At 43.2% G+C, this 13,855-nt stretch overlaps 1 protein-coding gene across 1 annotated transcript; it reads right to left on the bottom strand.

The window, feature by feature from the left end:
• Positions 1-508: 508 nt before the first annotated feature.
• frrs1a (ferric-chelate reductase 1a) lies at positions 509-10,822 on the bottom strand. The gene is made up of 16 exons (XM_056293848.1): positions 10,630-10,822; positions 9,311-9,450; positions 8,964-9,058; positions 8,638-8,785; positions 8,150-8,269; positions 7,454-7,525; positions 7,078-7,176; positions 6,555-6,705; positions 3,238-3,351; positions 2,996-3,111; positions 2,584-2,670; positions 2,109-2,206; positions 1,846-1,904; positions 1,329-1,475; positions 1,120-1,178; positions 509-601 (listed from the first exon to the last, which is right to left on the bottom strand). Exons 1-16 carry the CDS (start codon positions 10,820-10,822, stop codon positions 509-511), a joined length of 1,791 nt encoding a protein of 596 aa, XP_056149823.1.
• Positions 10,823-13,855: the final 3,033 nt, after the last annotated feature.

The following is a 13,855-nucleotide window of genomic DNA, read 5'->3' as shown; positions in this document are numbered from 1 at the left end:
TAATTTAAAGTGTAAACAGAGACTATAAGGTAAATGTGCTATTTGTCACCTTTCATGGAGGGGGAGAGGGGGAGGGGGCAGCATCAAACGAAGTGAAGAACTGAATCTCTTTTGTTTTACATTCCCCTTCTCTTTCATAGTGACAAAACAAGTTTCCAACAGCGTCTGCACACATGGCTCTCGATTTCTGAGGGAATATTGGGTACACGTTGAAGTGTTTAACGAAACATCATACAAACAGATTACAAGCCATTAGGGAAAAAAAAGGAAATTTCACACTTTTAAGTAGAACTTGCTTCGATGACTTATTCAGTAATGGGAAACAGGTTGTTGGGGAACATCCACAAACTCATAAATGGTGAAGTAATTAATTATACAGCCAGCTTTAATCACTAGAGACACAAGACTGAAGTAAACACAAACACAGCTAGCTAGATATAACAAGACAGGAAATAGTGACAGAGCCAATGCATACAATTAACCGGATTGATTGTTTTTCTTTAAGAGGTCAAAGTTCAACAATAGAGGTCAGTAAAACCACTAGGAGTCCGGTGTTCTCTAAAATGAGGACAGCCAAGATGATGGACTTCATTAAAGACTCCTGAAAGGGAATGGAGACGAGAAGAGTTAGCGCGTAGATAAAATTACTTGGTGTCTAAAGTGTGTTCAGTGCAGCAGATCTGGGAAACGTCACTTGTTAAGAACCGCCTCTGAATCGACAGTCAGTTTTCGGTTGTCAGTACTTGACCTTGCCATTTAATTGGAAGAAACCTCTGAAACCAGCAGCACATTTCATTTTCAGCATAGGACAGGCACGATGTGATTTCTCTAGAATTGTTGATAAGATTCCAGGTCTACATTTTTATGGCTATATTGGCTTTTTTTTTGTTTTTTGGCGATACTTTATTGATCCCCGTAGGGAAATTACGCTCTGCATTTATCCCATACTAGCTGTGTAGCTAGTCAGACCCTTCCTGTGTCTTTGCAATGTGAGATACAGAGAACTGTCAAATGTATTGTGAGAAATGTATTTGATATAAAGTAGCCTAAGTGAGTGTAGATGAGAAAGTTGGCTTAACAAGACTTAAGAAAAGCTGTGTTGCCAGCCCTTTAACCTACCCAGTGACCCAGGTTTGACTGGTCAGAAAGGAGCGTCTCTTGGTCGCTGGATGCTGCTGCTAACGGAGGACAACAAAAGGTCAGCAAAAACAACGATAATCATAAAAGCAATACAGAATAGCAGAAGTAATGCTAAAAACAATGGTAAAAGAGGCATAAATGGATGATCTCAATGGATAACATGTGAATGATTATAGCTGTTGTCATACGTCTTTTGATGTATCTGCTGAATTTGTGCAGGGAGAGAATGAGCCTAAACAAGGCTAGCCCGCCTACGTAGCCAATCAGAACAAACATTGCCTTGGGCAGGGGGAGGAGCAATGAGGACTGGCGCATCCCTAGGAACATGGACACCACTGCATGCACGTGCGTGCACGCACAGGCACACACGCACACGCACGCGCACGCACACGCACACACACACACAGAAAACTGAAAAAATACAACTTTCAATTACAGCTTCACACACAAACTAAGACTGAATAACCATCATCAACAACAGTGTAGTACAGTAATCTGCACATTTAACTTAGTTAGACATATATTAGCTGCTGCAATGCATATTTACTGCTAAAGAAGTTACAAAAGGCTCACTGAATTACTTGCATTATGTATTATCTATCTATCATGTGGTTTTGAGCAGGGAACAGAACGCACTGGTCCTCAGTGGAACAATTAGAATTATTCTTCAAGCTATTCCTATTCTGTTCTATTCTTGTGACTTACCTGCCATGATCTCAACCACAGAACCAACTCCCCAATGAGCCCAGTTAAAGATATACCTCCTGGACACATGAAGACACATAATCAGCAAACCAATACACAAATCAATCAATTAATTCATCAATCTGCTTCTGAGGCAGGTTTTTAATTAGTCAGCCAAACCTTCCTTCAATCAATCAATAAATCAATCAATAAATCAATCAATCAATCAATCAACCAGAGCCCCAGACAGTCCTCCATGTAGAAAAGCAGTTCAGGTTGCGTACCTGTGTGAGTCAGGTGGAGGTCTGAACGCAGCCATGACCGACTGAATGAGAGCTAATGCCAACACGCAACAGCCCAGGTAGGGATGGATACCTGCATGCTACACACAGACACACATCTATACAATTCACATTTACTTATTTAGCAGATGCTTTCATCCACAGTGACTTACAACTGAGTGAGCAAGATTTTGTTGATATTTTGTTGTTGTTTTGGTTTGTTTAAAAAACAAATCAGAAATAAGGAAGATTGTGACGCAAATTGTTTCATTGTAAACCATTCTGTGTCCTCGGATTAGAAATGTATTCAATGATTCATTATGCTTGTTTCCCCTCATTATACCAGAGGGGGGCATCTGAGGAAAAACAAATGGAGAACTCAATTGTTTTATGTCATGTTTGAAAATCTACTGTCTCAATGCATATGCATCTGTGTGAATATTTGTTAATGTGTGTGTGTGTGTGTGTGTGTTTGTACCTTGCTCCAACCCTTCCTGTAGACAAATGGGAGGCAAAAGGCTATGACTGTCAGACCAACAGTTAGCACCATCAACCCTCGATGAACCTACACACACACACACATGCACAATTATCATCACCACACTACAACTATAGGGCCTTAAATATTGTCTTCTGTGACTGTAATGTTATGTTAAATGTATGTATCTTTGTTTCTTGTCTCAATTTGTCTTTTCTGTTATGTTGCAAATGGAGATCCTGCGATGCAAGAAAAATTTTAGACTTGATCTGACAAAGTATCATCATCATATCCTACCAAGCCATTGTTGTCTCTTGTTTGTCACTGTGTGGTTCTGTGTGTGAAGACAAGTGACTGTGTGTTACCAATTGTGAATGTGTGTTTCTTCATAGCTACATGAATACATATTCACCTGGAACCAGACCTTCTGACTCAGTAAGGTTTTGTTTAGCCATTCAGATTTGTAGTAGCTGCCGATAAAGGTACCGATGCTCCCAGTTAGCATCCAGGCTATCAACATTAGTGCACCTACAGAGAGGCAGGAAATGAGGGCTGTAAGTATTAAGGAAAAAAAAAACCTCAGGACAAAACAGAGAATGTCAGGGGCTGATGTCTATCACATTTTCCATTTTATGATGATAATGTTGAACCCACCATGAAGTTTCATGAGTAATGGTCCCCGGGAGCCTCTGAGGACCTCAGGGGCCCCGGTGATTTGTTTCCTGCTGGTGGAGATTAATGGTTGGAGAGTATGTTTCCATATTTTCCCTAGAGACAAAGAGACATTCAAATAGTTTCTGAACTCTCTCTCTCATCCAGGAGAAGGCAATGCATTTTGCTGCATATAAATATTAGCCTTGGTTTAACCAAAGGAATTGAATCAAGTGCAACTGGACTTGGTTATATATCCGTGAAGACGTTTCGCCTCTCATCCAAGAGGCTTCATCAGTTTGTGCCTTTCTGACTAGTGGTTACAAGAGGAGAATAATAGAGTACCTACAGAAACTACAGAAAGGAGGAACCATTGACCGGATACAATACCACCGTCTCTACCCACAAGATAACATTCCATGCATACTATATGGACTCCCTAAGATCCATAAAGATGGAGCCCCCCTCAGGCCCATCGTCAGCAGCATAAACTCGGTCACGTACAACATTGCCAAACATATAACCAACATCTTGACCCCTTTAGTGGGCGAAACACCTCACCATACCCAAAATTCCATTGACTTTGTGAACAAGGTCCAAGGCGTAAAACTGGAGCCTAATGAAACCATGGTATCCTACGACGTAATCTCGTTATTCACCTGCATCCCAACCATGGAGGCTTTGGAAACTGTGAGGCAACGTTTGCTATGTGACAACACCCTCCATAATAGGACCAACCTCAGCCCAGACCAGATTTGCCAACTACTGGACCTTTGCCTGAACACCACATATTTCCAATTCAGGGGTCAGTTTTACGGACAGAAACACGGCTGTGCAATGGGCTCACCAGTATCACCCATTGTGGCCAACTTATATATGGAAGAGGTAGAACACAGGGCCCTGAACTCCTTCAGAGGAACACCTCTGAGTCACTGGTTCAGATATGTGACGACACATGGATCAAAATCCAAACACAAGAGGTGCAAGCGTTTACCAAACACATCAACTCAGTGGACAAGAACATTAAGTTCACAAGGGAAGATGTAAAGAACAACAGTTTGCCCTTCTTGGACTGTGACGTCCACATTGGGGAAGACAGGAGCCTCCACATTGGGGTTTACAGGAAACCTACACACACAGACCAATATCTACTTTTCTACTCACACCACCCTCTGGGACACAAACTGAGTGTCATCAGAACTCTGCAACAAAGAGCTGACAATGTGCCCAGCAGCACTCAGGCCCAACGAGAAGAACACAAACACCTGAGGGGAGCTTTAAAAACCTGCGGCTACCCCACTTGGACCTTTGTGAAAACTGCAACACGTTCCAGAAAGACCAACCGGGTGAGCGATGAGGAGAAGAGGAACAGAAGGAATAACATAGTCATCCCGTATGTTTCTGGGGTCTCCGAGAAACTCAGGAGAATTTTTAACAAACACCGCATCCCGGTATACTTCAAACCCAGCAACACAATCCGACAAAGACTGGTTCATCCCAAAGACCGTGTACCACACACCCGAAAACGCAAGTTGGTGTATGCTGTACAATGCAATGAGAATTGTACTGACCTACACATAGGAGAAACCAAACAACCACTACACAAACAGATGGCCCAACACAGAAGGCCAAACTCCTCAGGACAAGACTCAGCAGTCTATCTACACCTCGAGGAGAAGACACATTCCTTCGAGGACAGCAACGTACACATTTTGGACAGGGAAGATAGATGGTTTGAAAGAGGGGTGAAGGAAGCCATCTATGCGAAACTGGAAAAACCATCCCTCAACAGAGGAGGAGGTCTGCGACACCACCTATCTCCCACTTACAATGCCGTCCTCTCATCTCTACCCAGGAGACTCAAAAGTTTAGCCTCCAAGAACAACAGTTGGTCACTAACGGCTCCAACGACTCATGACCACTGAATGGAGCACTAACGAAGTCGAAACTAACACCTCCAACGACTGTCGTTGCTAAACATCGGAACACAAGAGCCATTGACATCAATAGCTCTGATAACGACTCCAAAGAGGCTAAATATCTGAGTTTCATAACCAGCCAGTCAGACTAGCTTGGTCTAGTCAGAAAGGCAGGAACTGATGAAGCCTCTTAGATGAGAGGTGAAACGTCTTCATGGATATATAACCCAAGTCCAGTTGCACTTGATTCAATTCCTTTGGATAACTATGACTTGGATGAATGAGAAAATTCACAGACAGCCTTGGTTTAAGTTCCTCTGCAGGATTTAAAAATAAGAGTAAATTCCTCTCAAGAGCAAAGCAACAGTACATTTTATGAGCAGAAACTAGGAGCCCCTAAATACTGACTTTAGATTTCAATAATCACAGATGGCAGAGAGAGTTGATGCATGTGGTCCACAGCACCAACTTCCTGGTTTCACAAGTTGGTGACCACTGATTTGCTGAAAAGAAGTTATACTGAATCTTTGCTCCACTCCCAGGTAAAAAAAAAAAAGTTAAAATTTAACTATGAGAGCTGAATTTGACACTATGAATAGAAACTGAAATGTAAAGACTGTATTTGAAAGCATTTTGAATTTTTATTTTTATTTCGTTTCTTTTATGGAAGTTGCATGATAGCAGGCTCCAGTTAAATTTCAAACTATTACAATAAAGTTCAAATTGTGAAATGCCACATCAAATAGACGAATCACGTTTTAAATGTTTTGGTTTCAGCATTACAAATTCAAGTTATTGTAAATCAGATTCAGGTTTTGGTGTCACTGATCTCTGCCCTTAATGCATTAAATGCGCAACTTGCATATTAACCAACCAGAAAGCAGGAAATCTTCCTGAGCAATAAAACTGCCTGTTCTCCAAACTCAGCGTATCCTGTCAGTGCCATCCTCTCATCAAATGTCATCAAAATGTACTATAGGTTCAAACTTATTAAGAGCTGTTAAATGCACATGCACCTACACATGCCCACTGCACTCAAACGCTAAGGCAACAAAGCCGCAGAAAGTTGAATCAGTTCGTTTAAGTTCTGTGATTTCCTTGTCTGGATTATTGAGCATGCATAAATGCACGAGGCCATAGAGGTTTGTTAACTGCATCAAACTATCATGTGACAGTAATGCTTAGAAGGTTTTAGGACTTTTTATTTACCCATAAAGACGGCACCATATAACTGGATATGACTGCACACATGCATGCACATACAAGGACAATGCAGGCACTTACAAACATGCACACACACATACCAACCGTCATGAATTCACAGACAGATACTCCATCAAACTGGTTTCATTTGTGTGTGTGCGCGCGTGCATGTGTGTCGCATCTATCCAATAGTCTTACCATACTGAGCATTTCCACTGGCTAGAAACAGGAAGTATTCTTGGTCTAGATCATAGCGATGTGGTCTCTGGTTGGTCATTCTGACTGGTCGACTGAACCTGCACTGGATCACACCTTCTGCAATTCGCCATGATACGGAGGAAAGGCCACTCTGAAAACAGACCCACAAAAGGAAGCTCTGTAGGGAGCTTGAATGGTTTGGGGGTAAGATGAAATATAAGAGTAAAGTACATCTTTTGAGAGAAAATACATGTGTACTGTAGACAAACACAAAAGTGCACCTTTCCACCTCATTGTGTTAGTGGCTAATACTGCTGTGATTCCACTGCCCTGAACAAAATACCTTCAAAAGTTTATCGCGATGTTGATTTTTGATAATCGCATTTCAACCAGTATTTAACTACTTTCTGGTTACAGTATTAGATTCTCTGGTTCATACTGATTCTTTTATATATATTAACATTACATTATGAAAACTTTGAATGGGTGCCTTCTGCATGTGCGTTAAGTTTTTCTTTGTCACCTGTGACTGGTCTTCAGGATGTGTTCTTCCAGTTACATAGGCTGCGCTCACGGATATTCTGTCCTCATCCATTACACACATGTACACATCGTCATCACCCTTCACAGAATCACGCACAACAATAATGTTACCACACTTACGAGGACCTTCCACAGACACTGAAATTCCCCTTTGAAATGTACAGCTTGTCCAAAGTGTCTTCCAGTCTACCACAGTATTTACTTCAGTCCCAAATCCTCACACACACAGGAAGTTGGAGGGTGACACACACACGGACATATTTGTAGACATTATCATTGAACTACACACACAGATATTACATTAGCAATAAATTATGTCTTTTAATTTCAGTGGTGTTGTTTAAAGACTAGATTACCATCATTGTGTCCCAAGACAGAGCAAAGGTCACGTATCCCTCTGCTGGGCCGCTTAGCTCAAATAACACCAACTGCAGAGAAAAGTTGGATGCAGTACATTATAAACCTTCATAAACAATAGTTCATAAACCTTCAGTGTGTTTGAAGGTATAAATACTAAACCCTAACCTATAGTTTTAATAGATTTATTATGGTTTTATGCCATTCACATGATCTCGGATATCACCTTGGGTAATGTAACCATGAGCACGGCTCTCAACATCCCAACACTGGAATGTAGATAAAAAGGATCTATTTGGCTTTGTTGCCATGGGAGTTAATTGATGCCATGGTCTATGGACAGTGTATGAAAGCCCATCATTGTGAAAATGTGACAGTAGCCCCTTCTTCAATGACAGACAGACAGATAGACAGATAGATAGATAGATAGATAGATAGATAGATAGATAGATAGATAGATAGATAGATAGATAGATAGATAGATAGATAGATAGATAGATAGATAGATAGATAGATAGATAGATAGATAGATAGATAGATAGATAGATAGATAGATAGATAGATAGATAGATAGATAGATAGATAGATAGATAGATAGATAGATAGATAGATAGATAGATAGATAGATAGATAGATAGATAGATAGATAGATAGATAGATAGATAGATTTGTGAGAGACGTGGGGAAAGCTGAACCGTTTTTTCTGGTCCCTCTGTCGTCATGGACAGAAAAAAGCATTTAGGGTCTTTTTCTGGGTCACAGCCTGGAGGATCCAGGAGGCAGGATTTTGAATGGCCACAACCCTCTGAACTGAACTGGAGAGAGGGAGAGAGGGGGGGGGGCGAGAGAGAGAGAAAGAAGGGAGGATAGTGATAGTGGTGAGGGGGAGAACAATGTTAGTGGTGGTGCATTCAAGACACCTGGTATCAATAAAGCAGAAGCATTAAAACAGCATTTGTTGGGAAAATGTAGAAAATTCAGACTAAGCAGATGTGTAAAGGACAATTCCCGTCCTTTTCTCCAAAAGTAAAATAGCAGATTAATGCAGAGTCGCTGGCACTATGTTTCATTTATCATGCTGTCACCGACATTTGCTACAATGTAATGTTTTGCTGATTTGATTGGGAACGTATTAAAAAAAGGCAAGATTGGCAGCAAGTATTTCTAATTCGGTAGTGATTACAGGTCCGGGCAGCACAGAAGGCGTGGTTGTCTGCATTGTAGTGGGCATGGTTGTAGACTGAGGCGGGAGAGGTGTCACTCCATCCTGATAGATGACAGGTCCAGGTTGCTTCACCCAAAATACACTGTAGTGGGCGACCACTGTCACACTGAAGAAAAAAAATATCAGACACGTAAATGGAAAGAGACACACACAGCTCAATTGAAAGAGACACTTACACTGGCAAACATACAGCTTAGGCCCACACACAGATACAGCATTGCAGCGACAAACACAGGTATGTATGTGTATGTGTACATACATGGGGAAAAAAAAGACATGCTTACAAGAACTGAACCACTTTGGGAGCGTCTTTTGGAGCGTTCCAAAAAACCACAACTTCTGTTTGTACTACACTACTTGTATGGCTCACTGCTGAGTCCTGTAGACACACACACACACACACACACACACACACACACACACACACACACACACACACACACACACACACACACACACACACACACACACACACATTTACAAATGAACAGATAGGCATCCATTCATACGTATGCATATACTCAAAACCTTTTACTAGTTGTCTCTCATTTTAGTTGTCTTACATATATAGCTTCCATTCTTGTGTATGTGTGTTCATGTGTGGGTGTTGGTAGGTGTGTGCATACAGTACCTTGACATTATTACAGGTGAGCAGCTGTGTCTTGGTGGGATCGGTTAGGGTGAAGGAGCCAACTGCGGACACCAAGCTGTGAATGACCGCATCCCTGGCCTCCAGCAAGAAGCCCTCAAAATTTGACCCCGACAGGATGACTGTAAATAGAAAAGTATCACACAGATGTTCATACATACTGTTTTTTTTTCTTAACATAGTTATGTTACTATAACCGTTACTAAAGCCTTGACCTGACTCTAGTATTAAATAAGTGGGTCAGTCATTAAGTCAGGTATCCAGCCAGTCATACAATTTGGTTTAACCAGGCTTAATATCATTCCCCAGCACCATAAACTAGGAGATTCTTGCAAACGTGTTCTGTTGTTCAAAGTCAGACTCTGACAGCAGTTCGGCTGTAATCAGTGATCAGTGACTTTGTTTGCTGGTTTCTTGCTATTTAGACTCATCCATCCATGATCCAAACCGTTTATCCTTACTCAGGGTCGCGGGGATGCTGGAGCCTATCCCAGCAGCAGGAGGGGAGACACCCTGGACAAGCTGCCAGTCCATCACAGGGCCGACACACACCCACATTCCCACCTAGGGACAATTTAGTATGGCCAATTCACCTGACCTACATGTCTTTGGACTGTGGGAGGAAACCTGAGCACCTGGAGGAAACCCACAGACACAGGGAGAACATGCAGACTCCACACAGAGGACGACCTGGGATGACCCCCAAGGTTGGACAACCTCTGGACTTGAACCCAGGACCTTCTTGCTGTGAGGCAACCGCGCTAACTACTGCACCACCGTGCTGCCTATAAACAACATTATCAAATAAAAAATTTTCCTTATCAATGTTGAAAATAAAATCTTCTCCCAGTGACATTTCAAAACAATTCTGTAAAAAATAAAGATTTCACAATGCTTTCCAACATTTACTTAACTTATTTATTTATTTACTATTTGGACTCAGTTATTTCTAATTCTGGAAGTCTATTTTTAGGGTGTATATTCCTAATGTCTACTACTACTACTTTCGGCTGCTCCTGTTAGGGGTCACCACAGCAGATTATCGGTTTCCATTTCTTCCTATATATATATATATATATATATATTCCTAATGTAAACTTATAAAATCAGTTCAAAATACAACATCTTTTTTTTTTCTTAGATTATTTTATCACAGTCCCCAACACACAATAGTAAATGATGTGACTGCCACGTCAAATCTGGATTTAGTACATGATACCTGCATTAAATCTTGTAGGTCGGGTCCAACCTTAGTTAACTGGTCGATCGTGCAGTAAACTGAGATACAGTGTTTAGATTACCTTGGACTCTGTCTCCAGGGCTGAAGCGGGTGGTGTTGGTGGCTAGGTGATAGGGGCTGTTACTGGTCCTGCTGTGGGAATCATGGTGAGGTTTCATACTGCCACAGGCTTTGGTTACCTTTCCATCTGCATAGGATTCAGCTGGCAGCCAGTAGTACGAGACGGAGAGGAAGAGAAGGTAGCACAGCCACATAGAAGACATCTGCAAACAAAATAACGATAATGATAATAATAAACCCTCTCACATAGGCATATCCAATTACCCATTCCCCAAAAGCCACAACTTTGCATATTGATAATAATACTTACTAATACTTGTTGTCCCTTAATAATTAAGAAAACATTTGTTAAGTAGGCTACTATTTATTCTCTCAATTCATTCATTATCCAAACTGCTTATCCTTACTCAGGGTCGCGGGGATGCTGGAGCCTATCCCAGCAGTCATTGGGTGGCAGGCAGGGAGACACCCTGGACAGGCCACCAGGCCATCACAGGGTGTATGTATGATATATGCATTTCCTGTAACAAGTTTGGCAATGTCGAACCCCTTCTGGTTAAAGTCTGCAAGTGTTTGGCTCCGAAAGTTTACATGTCCAAATGGCCGCCAGGCCATCACAGGGCCAACACACACACACACACACACACACACACACACACACACACACACACACACACACACACACACACACACACACACACACACACACACACACACACCTAGGAACAATTTAGTATGGCCGATTCACCTGACCTACATGTCTTTGGGACTGTGGGAGGAAACCGGAATACTCGGAGGAAACCCACGCAGACATGGGGAGAACATGCAAACTCCACACAGAGGATGACCCGGGACAACCCCCAAGGTTGGACTACCCCAGGGCTCGAACCCAGGACCTTCTTGCTGTGAAGCTACCGTGCTAACCACTGTGCCACCGTGCCGCCCTTTATTATCCCTATGTAATTTCTAATTGAATTTATCCCGTCTTTGTCATGTGTCAGTCACTTGTGAATATTCTTGATTGTGCTACATTAATAATGAACTTAACATATTTCAGCTGATATATGTAAAAATGTACTGTGGCTTCGGCGGTCACGGAAGCAAAAATTCGGTGTGAGTTCGGCGAGGCTATGGAGGAGGACTTTCAGTTGGCCTCAAGGAAGTTCTGGCAAACCATCTGGCGACTCAGGAAAGGGAAGCAGGGCTTAACTCAGCCTGTGTTCAGCCAGGGAGGGGAACCGCTGACCCGGACTGGGGATTTTGTTGAGTAGTGGAAAGAACACTTTGAGGAGCTCCTGAACCCGGCTAACACGTCCTCGGTGGAGGAGGTAGAGTCTGAAGACTCAGGGGAAGCCCCACCCATATCCCTGGAAGAAGTCTCTGAGGTATTTAAGAAGCTCCTCAGTGGCAAGACGCCGGTTGTGGATGAGATTCGCCCTGAGATGTTGAAGGCTCTGGATGTTGTTGGGCTGTCTTGGCTGACACACCACTTCGGTGTTGCGTGGAGGTTGGGGACAGTACCTGTGGAGTGGCAGACTGGGGTGGTGGTTCCCATATTTAAAAAGGGGGAACGGAGGGTGTGCTCCAATTATCAGGGCATCGCATTGCTCAGCCTCACTGGGAAAGTCTACTCTAGGGTGTTGGAAAGGAGGCTCCAACTGATTGTCGAACCTCGGATCCAGGAGGAACAATGCGGATTCCGTCCTGGCTGTGGAACAATGGACCAACTCTTTACCCTTGCGGAAGCACTGAGGGGGGCATGGGAGTTTGACCAGCCAGTCTACATGTGTTTTGTGGACTTGGAGAGGGTTTATGGCCGTGTACCCTGGGGCACTCCATGGGGGGTACTGTGGGAGTATGGGGTACCGGGACAGTTACTACAAGCCATCTGGTCCTTTAACAACCAAAGTGAGAGCTGTGTCTGGATTTTCAGCACAAAGTCAAACATGTTTTCGGTGGGTGTTGGACTCCGCCAAGGTTGTCCCTTGTCTCCGATTCTGTTTGTGATATTCATGGACAGGATCTCAGAGCGCAGCCAAGGTGAGGAGTGTGTCCGTTTTGGGAACCTCAGAATTGCATCTCTGCTCTTCGCAGACGATGTGGTTTTGTTGGCTTGCTTCATCAGAACGTGACCTCCAGCACACACTGGGGCAGTTTGCAGCTGAGTGTGAAATGGCTGGGATGAGAGTCAGCACCTCCAAGTCTGAGGCCATGGTTCTCTACCGGAAGATGGTGGATTGCTCCCTCCGGGTTGGGGACGAGTTGTTGCCTCAAGTGAAGGAGTTCAAGTATCTTGGGATCTTGTTCATGAGTGAGGGTAGGATGGAGCAGATTTAACAGGCGGACTGGTGCAGCATCAGCAGTAATGTGGACGTTGTACCAGACCGTTGTGTTGAAGAGGGAGCTGAACCGGAAGGCAAAGCTCTCAATTTACCAGTCAATCTTCGTTCCCACCCTCACCTATGATCATGAACTTTGGGTAGTGACGGAAAGGGTGAGATCGTGGATACAAGCGGCTGCAATGAGTTTCCTCTGTAGGGTGTCTGGGCTCAGCTTTAGAGATAGGGTGAGGAGCTCGGACATCTGGAGGGAGCTTGGAGTAGAGCCGCTGCTCGTTTTCATCAAAAGAAGCCAGTTGAGGTGGTTCGGGCATCTGATTAGGATGCCTCCTGGGTGCCTTCCTTTGGAGGAGACCCCGGGGTAGACCCAAAACTTGCTGGAGGGACTAGATGTCCAATCTGGCCTGGGAACACCTTGGGATCCCCCAGGAGGAGCTGGAGGGTGTTGCTGGGGTGAGGAACATCTGGAGTGCCCTACTTAGCTTGCTGCCACCGTGACCCGACCCCGGAGTTCTGAAGATGAATGAATGAATGAACATATTCCAGCCTTTGTTGGTAATAGAGGTAGTTTTACCGTGGTGATGATTTTTTTCTTGTGGTCCCCATCGCCAATCTCTACCCCTATGACCAATGTTGACCAATAGCCTTCACATACTGCTTTGACACATCTTTCCTCTGGTATACAGAACCGATGATAACTCAACTCTGTGCTCTGTATAGGGCAAATAGACCACAGCTAGCTTTGGTGACTGAAAAAACATAGACGGGTTGCAAATTGACTTCAACCACCTTTCCAGTCAAGTCCACATATCCACATTTAGAACCACAGGAAAAAAAACATTTTATATAAATATGTTTATCCAGCGTTACCAATATGTTCTACTCAAT

This window comes from Lampris incognitus, chromosome 14 (assembly GCF_029633865.1).
Source record: "Lampris incognitus isolate fLamInc1 chromosome 14, fLamInc1.hap2, whole genome shotgun sequence".
NCBI lineage: Eukaryota > Metazoa > Chordata > Actinopteri > Lampriformes > Lampridae > Lampris > Lampris incognitus.
This window is presented reverse-complemented; position numbering and strand designations above follow the sequence as displayed.